The sequence below is a fragment of the Anser cygnoides genome, chromosome 1, assembly GCF_040182565.1.
Source record: "Anser cygnoides isolate HZ-2024a breed goose chromosome 1, Taihu_goose_T2T_genome, whole genome shotgun sequence".
Lineage (NCBI taxonomy): Eukaryota > Metazoa > Chordata > Aves > Anseriformes > Anatidae > Anser > Anser cygnoides.
Window position 1 is genome coordinate 205579104 of NC_089873.1, and position 19213 is coordinate 205598316.

At 38.8% G+C, this 19213-nt stretch overlaps 2 protein-coding genes across 25 annotated transcripts in view; one reads left to right on the top strand and one right to left on the bottom strand.

The window, feature by feature from the left end:
* The window catches only part of DLG2 (discs large MAGUK scaffold protein 2), a 1043894-nt gene that overhangs the window by 770173 nt on the left and 254508 nt on the right, over positions 1-19213 (bottom strand). The window contains exon 1 of one of the 24 annotated variants that reach the window (XM_013187341.3): positions 11685-13365. The exons of 22 other annotated variants lie outside the window; for them this stretch is intronic. In XM_013187341.3, the coding sequence (XP_013042795.1) occupies positions 11685-11804 (120 nt within the window). In that variant the 5' untranslated portion in view covers positions 11805-13365. Of the gene's footprint in view, positions 1-11684; positions 13366-19213 lie in introns of those variants that run through there. One more of the 24 variants, XM_013187344.3, reaches the window with a different exon arrangement.
* Positions 1-19213, top strand: part of LOC106039878 (transmembrane protein 126A) — a 308882-nt gene that overhangs the window by 27825 nt on the left and 261844 nt on the right. The window lies entirely within an intron of this gene.

Below are 19213 nucleotides of genomic sequence, written 5' to 3' on the forward strand. Positions count from 1 at the left end.
GTCTCCATTACTTCTATTAGCATTTTCTGGTGAATCAGTAGAAGCAGTTCAGGTCTTCTAGGGCCACATCTACACTTCTGCACCCATGCTCAGTCTTTCTTCTTGCATTTCTAGCTATGTTTACCCCTGAGATGATCCTATAGTTTTAGGTCCCTTTTGAGGTTTATGATACTGATCAGTTGGACAACTGTGAGTGTCTTATTTTGGGTAAGCAGAACTGGTTTCCCTAGTTACCTAGTTTTACTGACTCAGAGAGACCAAGCTCAGAGGAAGATCCTCTGTCTCAAAAATACCAAAATCTTGCTGTCTGACGTGACAGTCAAATCTCACTTGATGTACATGGCCCATCTCTCTTTTTGTGATGCCTTTGCAGCACCTGCCAAATCTACAAAAGCAACACAGCTCTCAGAAAAGAGCCTGACCTAAGTGTGTTCTCCTCAATTTGATCTCACACAATTTTAAAGCGACTAAAATAAAATATAACAATTGAACATCACTGAAATAATGGCCTGATGTACCAGATGGGCAAGAGGGAAACATGCTGCAAACAGCTCAGTTCAATTACTCACTGCTTATTTTTTGTATATTAATTAAGTAATTTAGAAGCAAGAACTGAGACAAAAACAAAGGAAAACAAATCAGATGATCTCATTGTCCCGCTAGCTCTTGCTCTTGCCTCATCTCCAGGGTGTCTTGGCTGACCCTTCACAACAGTTTGCTCCTCCTCCCACAGTTTTATGCCTTCCATTACATGTAAAAAGAAAGAAAAAAACCTGCCTGACCAACATTAGCAATCCCATCCTCGCTGCTTTGTAGGATGGGATTAGTTTGACCAGATGGAAATGTCTACAACAGAGAGACCTACATCTCAGCTAGTCACCTAAGCTCTCTCTGGTAAATGGAGAGAAACTGGCACTTTCAGGACACAATTAATCTCATCCCCGTGTAGATATTTAAACTAGGTCATATGAATCATGCCTCAGAAGAGACAATTCCTCTCTACTGACACTGAAGGGAGCCTGAAATCACTAGATACAGATGTTTACATCGGTTACGTCTAAAGTTAAGTGAGCTGAATGCCACCCGAGTTCTTTAGATTGCTCTCTTGCTTGAAAGGCAAAATGCCTTATATTCACTTTCCTGTTATGCACATGGTTAGAAACACGTACATGTCCTTCCTCTCCCCTCTTTTAAGAACTCAAGCATTACAAGAGATATATGAATGTATCTACATGATTCACTACAAAAAAAACAGGTTTTCACAAGAAATTAATAACATCTCAAAACATCATTACGTTCACAAGGAAAAGAGCAAAGCCCTGCCCCTGAGGAGGTACAGCCCCAAGCATGAGGACATGCTGGGGGCCACCCAGCTGGGCAGCAGCTCCCAAAAAAGGGCCTGGGAGTCCTGGCGGGCACCAGGCTGAACGTGAGCCAGCAATGGGCCTTGCTGCTAAGAAGGCCGATGGTATTCTGGGCTGCATGAGGCAAAGTATGGCCAGCAGGCCGAGGGAGGTGATCCTGCCCCTCTGCTCAGCACTGGTGAGGCCACACATGGAGTGCTGGGTCCAGTGCTGGGCCTCCAGTACAAGAGAGACCTGGGCATACTGGAGAAAGCCCAGTGAAGGGCCACCAAGGTGATAAAGGAAGTGGAGTATCTCTGCTGTGAGGAGAGGCTGAGAGAGTTGGCACTTTTTAGCTTAGAGAAGAGATTTAGCAGGCATTTCATCAATGTCTATAAATACTGGAAGAGAGGGTGCAAAGAGGACGGAGCCAGGCTCTGTTCAGCGGTGGCCAGTTCCAGGACAAGAGGCAGTGGGCACAAACTGGAACACAGGAGGTTCCCTCTGGACATCAGGAAGCACTTCTGTGCTGGGTGAGTGATGGAGCACAGGCACAGGCTGCCCATAGAGGCTGTGGATTCTCCTCTTCGGAGATCTTCAGAAAACCACCTGGACATGGTCCTGGACAGCCTGTTCTGGGTGTCCCTGCTTGAGTAGGGGCTGGACCAGATGGACCCAGACGTGCCTTCCAATCTCAACCACACTGTGATTCTGTGAAATGTGCACAGGGAGAGAAGTATATGAAAGCACTGATGAGCTCTCTAACAACTTCTTCCCAAGAATTCAGTTTTTTTTCTTCATGAGTCTTCTAGCAGAAATGAAATAATCTTTCAAAGTCTTAACATTTTCCTTTTCTAAAGGACCTATGTAATGTGATTTTATTTCTAATAAAATTATGCCTCATATAATGTCTAGTCACTGAGTTACTAACCTTGACCATAGCTATGATAATCTAAGGATATAAGTGAAGCAAAAGGGCAGCATGCACCTAAAAGTGCTTCCACTGTTTCAACCACTGGACAAGGTCCCATAAAACAAACCACCTCTTCCACACAAGCTTTGTTTTCATCATAATTTACCTCTTCACTTTTCCATTTTATCTGGGAGATCCTTGTTTTGCAAGATCAACATTTCAAAAGAGTTCCTGACTTTTGCTTAGTGCTCAGACAAATTTTTAAACAGGGACATAAAGGACTGGGTTTAAGAGATTCATTCCTTGGAATTTCTATTATGCTATTTACGCCTTTTTTTTCTTTTTTTTTTACAGGGAATTAACATGAAATTGCTGATAAAATATATATTAGCAAAGATCCGAAGGAAAGAAATATATGTAATGGCAGGTTAATGGAAAACAGATCCTGTCAAACTAACTAACATGCTATCTGTTCTCGGATGGGATTACAAATTTGGGTGACAATGGTAACAATATTGATATAATATACTTAGACTTCTGTAAATCATTTGACATGGTGCTGCATGACATTTTATTAAAAACAAAATCAAAATAGCACTTTAAATGGATTAAAAAGTGTCTAACTGACAGGATTCAGATTGTAATTGCAAACAGGGCAGTTCATCAGCTTTGTCTAGTGGGCTCCTCAGGGACTGGTGCTGGCCTTATGCTTTTTAAATGTTGATCAGTCGGGGAGAATTACTGATCAGACAGCAATGACAGAAAAAAGGTAGTGCGGTAAATGGTGCAGAGAACAGGTCACCGCTACTGATCAATGTATTCTTTAATACAGACAGCAATAAAGTCCTAAGTCTAGGAATAAAGAAAGCAAACCTTCCTCACAGAAACTTTTCAGAGAGGCAGGGTCTGCTATTAGGCAGATGGGAACTCTGGTAGATAGAGGCCAGAACGGGAACTCCCAGTGCAACAATGTGGTTGAAGGACTTGATGTAACCCTGGACATACACACAGGTATCTTTAGTGAGAGCTGGGACATTTATTACCTCTGCATAGGGCTGCAACTGTTCTGAAGCTGCACATGTGGCATGCACAGATCAAAAAGCCTGCTGTGAAACTGGAGACAGCTCAAAAAGACCTCAAAGGCAAGTCAAAAGACAAGTCAGGTGAGGGGTGAGAGTGCTGGCAATCATTCTTTGTAGTAAAAGGTGCCAGGAGCACCGTTAATTTACTTAGTCAAAAAGATGATTAGGTGATGCCTTCACCACAGTCTAGAGCAAATGGGGGGAACAAGCCTTTGCAGTGGATGCTTCAGTCCAGTGGACTTCAGTCCAGTGGTTTAAAATGTAGCAAAAAAATGAAAGTGACCCAAAAGCCGGAAGCTGAGACTAGATTAATTCAGACTAAAAGTATGTCATACATCTGCAAATGACTGATTAAGCCCTGGAATAATACACTTGTGAAAGCTTCTTCCTCATCAGAAATTACACAACAGATACTTTCCTTTTTTTTTTTTCTTTTTTTTTTCTTTCTTTTTTTTTTTTTTTCTAAAAGGTATGGCAGGTGCCAACAGATGTATCCTTGAAACAATTCATGATAGTATTGCAGTCTGCGCTATCAGACCAGATTAATTATGATTGTTCTGTCTCACTTGAAAACTTGGCCACTTATTTTTGTTTGCAAATGAAAACCAAAGTTTTGAAAACAAATCTGGATCAGGCTGAAAATCCTGTCCAAAATATCTGCAGATATGTGTGAAGTAACTATCATATTTTTCTTCATCTGTCCTGCAACTTGGACGAAAATGCTTTTTGGAGTTTTACTCCTACAGTTAATACGCCTTTCCTAAGGTTTTAATGATCCTCTGTGCCATCAAAGGAAGGCAAGCCTTTCCAATTACTTCTCTTTAGAGATTTCAATTTGAAATTTGAGGGTTTTACTGCTTTGGTGAAGATGAGACAAAAATGAAAAAATGCTTGTGCTCAGGTTTCTTTGATTTGTTTTTGTGGATTTCAGATTTTATTCTACTTGTCTTTCCAGAAGAACTCTGGAAGCTGTACAGTTATCAGGAGAATTTATACTGTTTCACTCACTTACACTCAGATCTCTCTGGAGACACAAAGGAAAAATCAGCCACCCCTGAGAAAACAGAGATGGCTACGCTTTTAGTAATTTTTTAATGTTGTCATTATGGAGTTCCTGTATTAGTCATTAATCCATAGTTATCACTCATTATTTTGGCACTGGGACACAGGTGGAATGTAGACTGCTTGAATGTGCTCCAGAGTTCATTTCACCAGTGTGTGTCCACAACTGAAAAAGTAGCAATTCTTTTTGATTTTGGCATCTCTACATCCAAAAGACACTTTCCTTGTCTCTTGTTGTCTGTAAGGATAGCATGGAAAGAAGATAGTAGGATTTCCTCCTCCCAGAGCAGGTACAATCATTTCATACATTCACCCTGTGCCAAAAACATGGGGGACTGGATAGGAACACAGCTCAGCATGTCCAAAATACATATACTGCCCCATATACTGTAGCGGTAAGAGAGGACACACCTGTGAAGACTAGCCCTGGAAAATGCAACACTTATTCAACCACAGAACCCAGGATATCTTTATCCAACTTAGCGTGAGCAAATGGGACAGAGGGAAGATGAAGTTAGAAGCGTATGTTGATAGAAGCTAACCATGAGACATTGTTGGGCAACCTTTAATTGTTGTTAGCTATTATCAGCTCCATCCATCATTGATTAATTCTGCAATTCTCCCCATCACGGTGATAGCAGTCACAGAGTTTCCCAAGAAAAAGAAAACCTTACTTTTGCCTGAGTCCAACATTTTGTATGCAGCATTGTTGTCAAGATTGTTGATCTAATTTCTCTGCAATCTCATAAAAATCGAAGAGGCACTGGCATCTTTAGTACCCAGGGCAAGCCTATCAGTGGTGATTTAACAGCACAGTATTTCACTTTTCATCACTTTTATATAAACATAAAATTGTCAAATAGAGACATGATATTATATTCTAGTTAGTTGCATATATTAAAAACGCAACAAATTTAAATACGCTTACATTCCTAGATCTTTTCAATTCTCCCTTAACAAAAAGGCCAATTATATATCTCTGATAAGAATAGCACATCAGATAAGCTCTAATGAGCCCACATTAAAATGGGAGATACAAAATAGAACTGAAATAATATTATTGGTACTAGCATGTATCCAGAAATTTCTGAATGAAGAATGAAGAGTGCCCAGCTTCTGTATCTTCCAGCCAATATTTTTGTGACCAACTCTTCTAAATTTAGAAAAGTACCCCATATCCCTATAGCGTAACATTCGTATTTGCTTAATGTTCATAAAGAATTCTGTCATAGCAGTGGATTTAATTCCTTATACTGTGTTCATCATCTTAGCATCTCTGTACCAATTCACCCATTTATAATGGCCTTTCAGGGAATATTATTCTGGCATATAGGTTAAGTATAGTTCCAATCTTACTATATCCAGAAAACCAGAGCTGCTGCTGTGTTATTAATTTATTCTAATTACTGCTTTCATCTATTACTTGTTATGACCATGTACTGTAAATCAACACTTGCAGCTGGGTGGAGAGGTAAAGTACATACTTAGGCATTACAAATGCTTACAAATCTGGGCAAGGTTGATTTCAGAAGTTGAAAAATCAATCTTAAGGATTCAAATTATGCATTTCTTAAGCGGAAAGAACTACTGTTTGAACTGTGTGAGACTTGATTCAGATCTCCTATTAACATCACTGGTGTGATTGCAAAAACTAGGCCATAAATGAGAACTTTATCTTCCTGCCCATAAGTGTGGGCAGTAGCAGTATATTTTAGTAACAGGTACAGCAAGCTACCAAAAGAAAGAAATGCTGCAGTGTTATTACTGTTGTAATTTTGAGAGAGCTTTCTTTGTAGGAGCTTGTCCAAGAGATCAGTAACCCCTGTTTTTGCAATGAGTTCTCTCTCCACTAAAATTCTGATTTTATTTATTAAAAGGATAACAGCAATACAAACAGCTCAGTTGTTTTACCTCTCATGGCCATATCCCACAGGTGTTAGACAAATCCCTTATAAAGTTCACGGTCTTGCTTATTTTATAGTCTAGGCAAACATTTTATAATCAGACAACAAGATACATTAAAGAAATTCAACTAATATTCACAACCTACATAAGATTATCCTATTCTTCACGTCAAATCTCTTAGGGTAGAAATTCCACACCAAATTTATTTGCTTTCTAGTACTAACCTACATTTTGTCTTGGTGTCTTACAGTACTAGAGGAACCATGTTCTGACCTGCCACTTGATTTATCGTTATAACTATGCTGGTATGAGTACAGCGAGTCAGACTGTGTCAGACTTTATCGGACTTACAAAAAGGAATAAACTCAAATAAAAACTTCCCCTGAGTAGAACAGTTGAAGAGTAAATTTTTAATTAAATTAGAGAAAGTGAGAAGCCAGTCTTTTTTGTTTATTTCTTTTAAAATATTACATCAAAGCCATTCATGTGACTTCTGAACTGTTCTTCACTTAATAGAGAGGTGCTAGAGGATGGTGTGTGGTAGAAGACTTAAAGGAGGAAAATATGCATAAGAAAACAGGGACCATGTCTGGAAGTCTGTGAGAGCTGTGAGTCCAAATCTCTTTGATTTCTTTATAAATGCCAGACTTCACCCCCCATTTGCAAATACCATAAGTCTACAGAAGAACATGGTTTGGCAATACAGGTCCAAGTCTGAAACATTCAGAAACTCTTTTCATAGAATCAATGAATCATAGAATCATAGAATCATAGAATCACGACTTCCTTTGGAAGAACAGAACAAGTCTTGGAACAGGTGGTGATATATGTGATACACACAATTATGTGGAAAAATCATTAGTATATACTAGGAGAGAGGGAGAATTCACAGAATCATATAATAACAGGATAGTTTGGGCTGGAAGGGACCTTAAAGCCCCTCCAGTTCAACCCCCCTGCCATGGGCAGGGACACTTCCCACCAGACCAGGTTGCTCAAAGCCCCATCCAGCCTGGCCTTGAACACTGCCAGGGTTGGGGCATCCACAGCTTCTCTGAGCAACCTGTTCCACTGCCTCACCTCCCTCTGAGTGAAGAATTTTTCCTAATATCTAATCAAAATCTACCCTTTTCTAGTAGATTTAGATTAGGTATTAAGAAGAAATTACAGCTGTGTGTAAAAACATAGAAGTTGGTAGCTCAGTTGGTTTTTGCAGTGCTTTATGGCTTTTGGCAATGAAACACTGTTATTTATTACTATGATTCTTCTGCCGTTATTAACCCACAAGATAACATTGCAACTGGAAGCTGCTCAGTTAAGATAATAACTTATGGTTTTGAAACACAGGCAGGACAAGAGGACGAACAGAGAAAGCTAAAGGATTAAACGACACCAGATTCCAGCATCCTCCATGGGCCCTGGCCATACATCATTTCCCCCCTCAACAGGTCCTCTCCATCATCTGAGATCCTCAAAAAGTGACAATTCATAGGTCAAAATTTCAGCTATAAATTGTATCATGATTACAATTTGACAGGCTAGCATGATCTTTTAGCTGAAGCATAGGCTGGGGAATGTATGGAGGGAATACAGAGGAATGTATATAGAATACTTCTGTCACCACCACTGTGACCCAAAGTTTGCAGTCAGAACAAAGAAAGGTGCTTAGTTAACCCAGTGTTCAGGCAGGAGCTCAGTTCGGTAAGGTGCCAAGTATACCCGCTAATATGAAGACAGCCTTAAACTCCTGCTGAACTAACCTGGGAAACCTTTGACACTTCAAAGGGCATGGATCTGAATTCATAACAAAACCCACACGATCCTTACACTTAGCTCTGATGGCCCCAAAGCCAGTGCTGACTGTTGCTGAGAATGAGTGCTCACATCAAGTCCCATGTTAAAGTACAAATGAAAGAAATCAGCTCTTCTTCCCAAATTCCCAGAAGCACCAGCTGTGCCTCCAGTAAGACCCTCAAACTGCCAGCCAGAAATAGCAGCCCAGATTCACAATAAAATCCGTCAGAACTACACATACAGTTCATAAAGGGAAGGGAAAGGAAAAACTCTTTCAGACCTTCAAGAAAAACAAGACCCTGGCCAATAAAAGTTTTTAAAGTTTGTCTCAGGCTGTGCAACCTAAATATTTGCAACGTTTCCCATATTTTTACAAGAAAAACTGCTAATACTGGGAGAATTTGAAATACTTATCTGTGCCAAGAACCAAAAGTTTTTAATGGCAACCACTAAAATCATTTGCATTTGAATACAGAAAGTATTTTCAATACACAGTGAGCACAATTGCAACTTCAAACATTTGACACTGGACAGCCCCCTGCCACAATCCGCTCCTGAGACTCAGTCTCACGGAAAATACCACAACATATTTAACTGCCGCAGATAGTGGGAGATCACTTTTTCGGGCACACTGCACATTTATACAAGAGCACTTCTGATCTTGGAGGCATTGCCTTTAGATTATAATTCACTGACTTCTGCGTTTATTTATGCTAACTTCCACTGAGGTACAAAATTGTGTATATGTGAGAGCAAGAAAGAGATGAGTTAAAAATACAGTATTTTAATAATATTGTCTCTCATAAACAGGCAATGATAAGCAGTAGTTAGATTATTTTCTTTTAAAAAAAAACAAGCTGAATTTCATTTTTAAAGTGTAGGTCTGGAGAAATTCTGATAGAGAAAGATATTTTGCTCATAACTTCTCAGATATCTTTCTCTCTTTTAAAACCACTGACTTTGCTTCTGCTCAGGCAGGGAAAAGCAGTTATTCACACAGGCAGGTACGTGTTCGTGGTCTGTAATATTCTTTAGTTAACTGTAAAAATAGACTTTGATTAAGAATGCATGGGGTAGACTTCTTTTTATAAGTCTGCATATGCCAACCAACTTCACACAGGCAGTTTCAGATAGACTGGCAATGAAGAAGCAAGAGTCCTACCTTGAACTTGAAAAATCTGCTTTCTCTAAAGCCATAAACTGCAGCTGCCATCAGAAACAGACCCAATTGCTTTTCTTTTTCACTTTCCAGGGCAAGCGAATCTATTTCCTGTTACAGCCTGTACTTATAGTTTAATTCTATCTTATGACTTAAAGACTAAAATATTTGAGAACTACTAAGATTTTTCCACCCATTTAAAAGGGGAAAAATACAAAACTCAAAGCAGATGTTTTATAATGTATTTCATTTATTTTGGCCACCCATAAAGCTGAGGCTTATGTTAGTGCCAACCAAGTTAAAAGCAACAGAGTTCTTCAGAAACACTATGTAATACATTTTAGACTAACCAGGCATGGGGAGCACCTTTCAATAAACTCCTATTTAATAAGTAATTTTTCATGTCAGAAAAAATAATTTAGGAATTGCTGAAGATGTCAGTGGCATTGCCATACTTGGGCAATTCCTCCAGGGATGTGCAAACTTTATGCAGTTTTTCTATGTTATTATACCCCGGTGCATATCTTGGAAAGTAGATGACCAATGTATACATTGAAAACAAATGGGTTAGATGAAATTAGAACAACTGAGGACAATGTCCTTAGAACAACATCATGTAAACAACAGTCAGTATGTTGATATTGTATCTCAAACAACTATTCCAGAGACATTTAACACCTAAGGTCCCAACAAATTAAAGCTATCTTATCCAAACAATCATCAGACTTGGGCTAGTACAAATCTTTCACTTTTTTTTCTGTGTTTATGAATGAAAGCAAAAACATTTCAGAAGTTAAACCCATGAGAATCCTAACAGTTGCTGTGGTACTTACTGATAAGGTATCTCTTGGAAATTACAGTAAAAAGAGTCATGTTGAAATTTCTCCTGTACCTATTCTTATTTAGACTGAGAAATCAATGCTCAACAACAGACCCACTTCAGTAGAACACCTTCAGCACAGTACTGCAGGCTGGGGGACGAAATGAACAATAAAGAATGGTTGGTCTCAAAACATTTCTTTATTGACAATTTACTGCACAGAACACAGGGCTTATAATGTGGGTATGATTTACTAACCTGCCAAAAACATTATAGGGAAAGCATAAGGAAAGGACAACAGCTGTATTTTTAACAAGGCAGCAGCATTAAAAGTTTTAACCTGTATTTCTTGGCTTGCTATCCAAATATTCAAAAAAAATATCTTTTTCACCTTCCTCCTCAGAAGAGACACAAAAAGTGAATTGAAAAAGTTAATTAGAAAGTAATAACGTGAAAGCTTAGCAATTCAGTACAGCAACCAGCAGTACAGACTTCGACCACATACATAGGACCAGATTCTTAGAATGTGAGCTTCTAAAGAAAAATACTTTGTAATCAAATAGCAATTAAATTATTTTCACCTAATAAGTAAATACAAAGTTCATTATTATCAAACCAAGTGCAAATACAGAAAACTCACTTTAATTCAGAGGCATGCATAAAGCAGTTTAAAAACAAAATATCCTTTACAAGTATTCTCCAGGTAAAACAGTTTAGCCATCATTTGCCAGCGCTTTCCTTCTCAGACAGACACACTCATCTGAACTTGAAAGAGCCAGAATGCCGAAAGTACCTCCCCAATATGTTGACTGAGGACTGTAATTCATCTAAATTATGCAACTGGATTCCCACAGCTGGCCCACAACTTGGCTTAGAGCTCTATTCAATGCCAATGATCCTGTCTGCTAATATTGTCCTACTTGCAGAGAAGGTAATACATCCAGCAACTTATATTGAAGTTCTGACATTAATTAACAGAGCAAGCAAACGTTGACATGAGTGACAAACACTGGTTAATAGTTACTGCGAGACCAGTGCTGCCAGCTGGCATTTTTCTGTAACACTTTCCAATAATAATATCTTGTTTATTTCTTAGGATATTGCTTATAATTTGTTTGTAGGCATTTTGTTTCAAGTGAGAAACAAATCAGGACACAAAGCCAAAAGCAGACACAGCAGCAAGACCCCGATTTTCAGACAAGTAATCAACAAGAAAGCATGCAAGCAGCATCACTTGGAAGATGAATGGGGGACAAGAGTATAGGAATTCTTATCCTATATTAAGCAATGTAGCTTTGCACAAACAGCCTTTGGCTTCTTGTCTCTGGCCTACCTGGACAGTAACAAAACATATTTATCAGATCATACAAGCCTAGAACCTGAGTTGCAAGCAGTTAAAAACTGAAGGTCACTATGCTGCAAAATTAAAACATGCTCCTATGCTTTAGCAACACAGACAACGATAAAACAAAGCCTCTACAACCACCTGTAATAATATGCCTGTTCAGCTAGCAATTCCAAAGTCCTCAGCAACACAAGGTAGACATTTTCTGCAGCTGGTTTTACATGTACATTCCTGCCAAATTGTTGTCTCGTCTCCTCTTACCTTCACATTAGTCCGGAGTGCACAGTAACATGCAAAAAACATTGCAGTAAACAGGGAGCATATGGACCAGTATTCAGCGTCTCTGCTCTGCACAAACGGTACACACACGATCCCGAGCATGTGCTACTAAGGAGCATCCGTTCCCTCTGTCAGTTTGAAAATGCATTGATCTCTGTTTTTCTGACTACAGAAAGACATGTCTTGAAGGCACTGAGTGAAAGCTACATATCTCTTCATCGACTATATATAGCAATATGCCCAGTAATTTCAATTAGCAGAGAATTCAGCGTCTGAAACTTGGACCTCAGTTGCTTTTCCTTCCAGCATTTTAAATTCAGGGGGGAAAAAGGAGGGGGAACTCACCCAGAGGGGAAAGGTGAGGAATTAAAATGTAAGCAGCGAGTTACTTATATTTCCCCCTGGCTTTGATGTTTTTCTTTTCAATATTTTACAAACGTTATACATAGAAAATGAAGAAAGGTTTGTCTGCCAATTCTCAAATTTACTGTAGATTCTGCACTGTTTCTGTCTGGTCTTGTTAAAGATGCAGCATCCCTTTTAACAAAGACAACGTCATCAATCATGACAGATTCAACATGTTCTACTTACAAATACAGTCTCTGATTAAGGACAATGGCTGGCTGGCTTATTAACGTTTCCTCAAATGCAAGTTCAGTCCCCTGTGCTAATCTATTTTTAAATAAAAAGTCCCACCTACTTCTTCACTCCCATTTAATAAAAATGCAGTGGACTACTTCTAAAGATCCTGTATTGCATTGTGCTCCTAGCTAAAACACTGGACATAGGTTTCAAACTGCTTGCTTTCTTGCTGGGATTAGAAGCACAGAGAAAAAAAATAAAATCAAAGCAGGAAAATCCTGGAGAAGGATGTGCCCTCACATTTGTAACTACATATTCTGAATTTAAAATGCTCAAATATCTTCCAGAAGGAGGGAACTCAGAACCTAGCCAGAAGGCAAAGCTTTAATTCACATGCACAAAAATAAGATCAAACCACTTCTTTTACTCCTGTTAACCGCTGGGATGCTACAAATTAACTGATTGTTTACTAGACTGCAGGAACAGAAAGTCAAAGACTCAACTCTTTGTTTACAGCACCAGGAACCACCGATATTCATACTGAGTTATGAAGCAGCCTTCAGGAATAAAATCCAAAAAGAACCTCTGCTTTTTTTCACTGCAGCAGATACTGTGGGAGGCAAAGAGTGGAAAAGGCTTTACTACCTCCTTCTCCATCAGCATAGAGCAGTTTGTGTAGGATAAGCATAACTTAATAGAAATATCTGCAGTGACTTTTAGGATTTCTTTAAATAATGCTTTATGTAAACCCCCAGAAACCTGCAGAAATACAGAAGTCCTATCAAAGTCAGTGGGTATCTTTCTGTGGGCAATGAGGTGAAGAAGCTTAAAGAGAAGGGCATGCATTTAAAGAAAACCAGGGGGAGGGGAGAGACGGCAGGGTTTTTTCCAACATCTTCCTAAAGACGAGCTCTCAGAAACTGTCGTCAACTCCAAGTGAACAGCTATTTTTAGCCTGTCATTGTTTGTGCCTTTTTTTAGGAATGAAAAAGGCAGTCGTGTTTAAAGCTAGATACTGCTCTATAATGTGTCCTAAGACAGCTACTTAATTTGATCCCCAGCTCCATCTGTCATACAAATTAAGTAATTAGTAATCACAACCATCTTTGACACAAGCAATGACTTCCAGAACAAAAAAGATGAACCCTCTTCTTAAATCTAATTTTGCAACTTCTATTAGTAATTAAACCAGGGTCTAGATACTATAGTTCATAAAACCAGGGTATCCCAAAGTTATGATAATTCAGACTCTGGCTGCAGCAATATTTATCCAATAAGCTAAAACATAGTAACCCATTGCTCAGCAAAAGCATGGGAGAATTAATTGATGCTTTTTTTTTTTTTTCTGTCAGTCTTCAAGTGAAGAGAAAGGGAAGCAGATCATAGTTTATTTTTCAGTACAGTACATTAACAATTAAAATTTAGCATCTAAGTCATCGAAAAAATATCACATATCTTGGGGAATTGTGATCCACTGGAGAAATGAAATTCAAAAAGCAAAGATGAATAGATGCACAGTCCTGAACAGCGAGGCAAGGCTCAGGCAAGCATGTAGCTGCATATGAAAATCAAATTCAAGTCTCTTTTCTGCCAAAGGAATTACACAAGGTTTCAGTCAGCAGAGTCTCTGAAATAACTTTCTACTTCATGATCCTAAAAAGTTAATGTTTTTGTATTTAAGCAAACAAACCCAATGTGAGGAAAATAGGGATCTTACAAAAAGAAAGCAGAGATGTGTAACTATATGACTCCCAAGCGATAACCTGTATAAAAGACATCAGATATATTTAGGAAAACAAGAAGTAATGGTGTCCCAAAGTCTTCACTCAGGAAATCCCATGACTCCTGAGTGTCTGTGAGGAAAAGTTATCTAGGAAATTACAGACCCTGACCCTCATAACACTGTGCCAGTGAAACGGGAAGACTCCCAGCCATGCCTCCTATAATAACTGTGGGACATTTGAGAATTTGATGGAAAATTGAAACCTCTGTACAAGCCAGCAAGGTATTACTTTGATAGCAGACCAACTTAACACATTTAGCAGGGGCTACTTCAGGTAATCTGCACAAGCAGATCCCTGCAGGGTTTCTTCACCTCTGCCAAAACATTTCTTATTGCAGCAGTCTAATTTTTAAAGGCAGCGTTCTCATAAAGAAACATACAACATTTTATTATGACTAATAGCTACTCAAAAGCATCAAATATTGGTGGTATTTGCTGTCCTTGATATACAGGTGACAACAATGAGCGAGGAAAAAGCTTTGCCTGAGTCTGCCAGACATGCCAAAAATAGCAGAGCATTTCGAGTGCTCAGGGCCTCTTTAAAAGTGAGACCACAGGGAAGAACCCCATGGATGAAAGAGGTTACTCCATTAAAAAGTAAAAAATAAAAAAAAAAAAAATCTAGGTTAGGCCTGAAAACCGTAGAGAGACAGTAGTCCAAAAAAAGCCACATTACGGACCCTCTTTAAAAGACACACAACTCGTGACCTGAATATTCTTAGATGACGGAAACCACTGAAGCTTTTATCTTGAACTGTGAAGTTTCTGCATACTTTATCCTCCTGTGCCAAAGAAGGGTGAAAGGAAGCATTTGCAAGGAAATACTGGTTGTCTGTGGGGGTTCAAAGCGAGCAGAGGGCCTGTGCTGGACCTGGATCTCAGGAGGCCCTGAGGGCAAACTGCTTCTGAGGAGTGAGGTAGGGACAGGCCTTCTGCTGCAGTCACCCCACTGGCTCCTCTGACAACTGCAGCAGAGTGAAACATCACTATCACTGCCCAGAAGAAGAGTAATAGGAGCTAGTAGTAGTAGTAGTAGTAGTAGCAGCAGCAGCAGCAGCAGCAACAGCAGCAGTAGCAGTAGAAATGATCTATTGCTGTTGCATCTCGAAGCTGTGGCCAAGGACCTCCACTATCCAAAGCATGACAAAGCAGGCAGTACATGGAAAACCTCATAGGAAAACAATGAAACCATGTAATATTTTCATCCTCTACAGCCTAGACCGTTTTCAATTTTTTTCCCAAGCATCATGGAAGAGGTGATATTTTAAAGAAGAGGAACAATAAAACCAACAGACTAAAAATTCAGTGAAGAAAGCAATGCTCTCCAGCGTTTGCTCCACCATAGTGCAAAGTGCCTCGCTTCACTTAAGTAGCATATTTGTGGGTAAATGTTATAAATTGTTTTTAAAGATCTTGCTGAATAAAGACAGACTTTATGATCACCCTCTGATGATCACATCAGGGAAATAAAGGGAAAGCAGAAAACCCAGAAAAGAGAGGGGTTACGGACTGAAGAAGATGGTGTGTTGTTCTCCGAATGGACAGAGGAAGAGGGAGAAATGACAGTCCTGTCCTCTAAGTCACTGACTTTCATCATCCATGGGTGCAATTCTACATCTTTTTGCAGTGTTGCTGGAGGTACTGGCTTGTGCAGTCATGGCACTATGGCTACAGTCATGCTCCATCACACCCTGCCTTTGCGCACTGCAGTGATACCACCCATACAGCACTCCAGTCCTGCATTGGCTGAACACATCTGATTTCAGCACATGAGTTTTAAACTGGAAGGATTTTACTCATTTCACCATTTCTGAGATTTTAAATAGTCATGAAAATGTGGTTTTCCACAGCTACAGAAGTTCATGACACTGAAAATCTCCATGTCTGAGGGTGGGATAGTGAAGAAAGCATTATTACAGACTGCAGGTCTAGGGTGCTGTAGGATCTATGGTTTCTAAATGGAAAAACACAGCTGACTCCCAAAGAGTGGATTAAGTCTATGAGGCACCTGGAAACAAATGCAGAATGGAGAATGTGGACCAAAAGCCACAATTGGCAAGAAGGTTTGCTTAGGCTTTCCCTTATAAATGCAACAGTAATGTTTAGTAAAATGTAACAGACAGAAGAACTAAATCAGCAGTTTGAGCTCAGCAAATCCTAAAATCTACAGAAAGAGAAACAAAAAAGGCTGAATGGATTATTTGCAAACTTTCATCGTCAGTATTGTAAACATCTCTCTGGCACCCTTGCATTCTGATGGAAAAGTTGCTGAGTCAAATGTTCTTCCTCACTTCCAGGCCAGTAAACAGCAAAGACCTTCCCCTGGGCTGATTTAACTGAAGCCACAGCTTTCCTGAAAACGTTCTATTTCCTTTTTCCTGCACAATCTTGTTAATACAATTGTCTCATTCTTGAGCATTTAATACTTTTCTCCATAATGTCCCAGCTTTATGCTTTCTGTCCTTTGTGGTTGCATACAGGAAGGTTTTGATGGTAGATATGAGAAAAACATATAATTTACTCAGAAACTCTTCCTTCTCAATATTAAATTTATACATATTTTATGAACCAAGCCTTTGTGGTTACTATTTCAAAACAAGCCATAAAACCATTTATAATAAGCAGAACTGAAGAAAGTATATGGCTAAATAATAAATAAAATTAAGCGAAGAATGGCCCAGTCTGGTGAGCCTTCTCTCTCTGACTGAATTTCTCAGGAAAGGTCATTGCTTCCAATGACCCTAAAACTGAATACTGCAAGAAAAAACAGAGGTTCAGAAATAAGGAATTGGACTGATCTTCACAAAACATCTTGGGTTACTCAAAGCCCAAGGGGCAGGTGCTGAGCTCTGCTCTCTCGGGACAGCGATAGGACCCAAGGGAACGGCATGGAGCTGGGACAGGGGAGGATCAGGATGGGTGTTAGGAAAAGGTTCTTCACTGACAGGGTGGTTGGGCACTGGGACAGGCTCCCCAGGGCAGTGGTCATGGCACCGAGCCTGCTGGAGTTCAAGTATTTGGACAACGCTCTCAGACATAGGGTCTGATTTTGGGGTGGTCTTGTGTGGAGACAGGGGTTGGACTCAGATCCAAGATGATCCCAGAGGGTCCCTTCCAACTCAGGATATTCTATGGTTATAAGATTTTTCCTCTGTTGTACCTGTAACGTCTGGACCAGGTTTATTTAATCCTACCCATCCTACCCAGCTGAGTGAGAAGACCTGACTCTATGATCACCTACATTGAGAGACCCAGGCTTGAAAAGCTAAGGACAAGGTGAAAAGCCCAGATGATTAGAGGTCTACACTTTTTTTTTTTTTCCCATAAAAATAAACATCATTTATCATGATTGTTTAGAAAACTTGGAGAAAATGAAACTTAGGGAAAAAGTCTATCTTTTCATAGTTTACCATCGCTCCCCAATTATGAATTAATGTTTTACTTTTATTATTTATTAACTATAATTTATGAACTAAGCTAATTCATTTAAGCATAAAATCCATATTTCCATGGTAACAGCATGAATGAAGGAGGAATGAACCTCCAAAGTTCAACAGCATTTATTACAGTACTTAAAAATAAACCTCCAACAATTTTCATCTAGGAAATCGCTGTAGTGTTTTTGTATGAAAATAAATAAATAAATAAAGCTCTTATTGTAAATTTGTATAAGAACAACTTGATTTTGTATTGTACTTGATAAAGACCTGTATGTGTCAAAACACCTAGGATTTTCTTTTCTGTACTGTGATTTTAGCAGAGGAAAATATTAAAAGGGAACTTATTGTTAGATTGAGAAATATGATATAAAATTTAGTAACAGTGGAAGTAACCTATGTTTTCATGAAAACACAGGTTTGGGTTTTATTGGCATAGCCAGTATTTCCATTACACAAGGAAAGTGCTAGATTTTACAATACCTGGAGAGTACAATGACGGAAATTCATCAGCCATGCTCTATTCCTCTTCAGTCAACTGATAGCTTTTATTAGCTTAATATGTTAATAAACCTCACCTAGAAATCTGATCAATAAGATAAATATCTTATTTTGAAAATATGTTTAAATTTAACCAGTTCTTAAAAAGTTATTTAAAATCTGCATAGCATTTTAACACGAAGTATAATTATTTAGTGAAACTATTTAGAAGGCTTTTGTAACATTTTCTAAATTTTAATGATTTCAAATCAAGGTTCAAGATATTTCCAGAACCCTTATGAGCTAAAAGCATATTATTGGGCTAAATAAAAAATAGATAGGCAACTCTAATAATCTAACCAATAGTTTTCTTTCTTTGGAAGATAAAATGGTATTTAAAATAAGTATATTACAAAAATTAAGGAGGATAAAACACCTCTTGGAGAGAAACCACTTTGAGATACAGGCTAATAAATCAAAATAATGTGCTTCTGCAGGTGGAAATATATGGTTGCCGTGCTAATCAGAGCTTTCACAAATACAGTTTGCAAATTAGTGTACAGAATCCAAGTATGTTTAAATCGGATATCCATATTACCTATGTATAACTGTACACCTAATATTACAAAAATGCCTGTCAGCAACCTACCTCTGTGAAAGCCGGTGATGCATGCTATATATGTATCTCATCTGGGAGCTGTGACTCCAACATTTGAAGACACCTTGCCAACCTAGATACTTTTTCCTCTGGAAATAATCCTCAGACTAAGACAAAATTATCCTGGCAGGAACAATGGCATCAGCAAAAAAAACTACCATGACTGATTGAGACTTTTCCTGTAGATTTTTACCAATGATTTCATTTCTTACCTCAGCTCCTCTTTTACCTGTCAAGTCAAAATATTTTCAGCTTTATTTCCCTTCCAGTAATCCCTACAGACCTGTTTCATTTTTTTAAACACAAATTAACTAAAGAAAATTCTAAAGGTGTTCGTCTTTCTCAAAAACAGCACTTTCACCTGTGTCCTTTCTGTTCATTACTCTACCACCACCACTGATGGCTGTTAATTGCACTGCCCTGTTGAACTCTTGTGTCCAGGAACACTAGTGCCATGAGAAAAAGATTTTATTCTCCATTGCCTTCTGTCACTTATAAACTGATGCCACTCTGCTGTTGCTGGTGTCTTACAGTAGGTGTGATGCAATTTTACTCATCTCCACTAAGCACT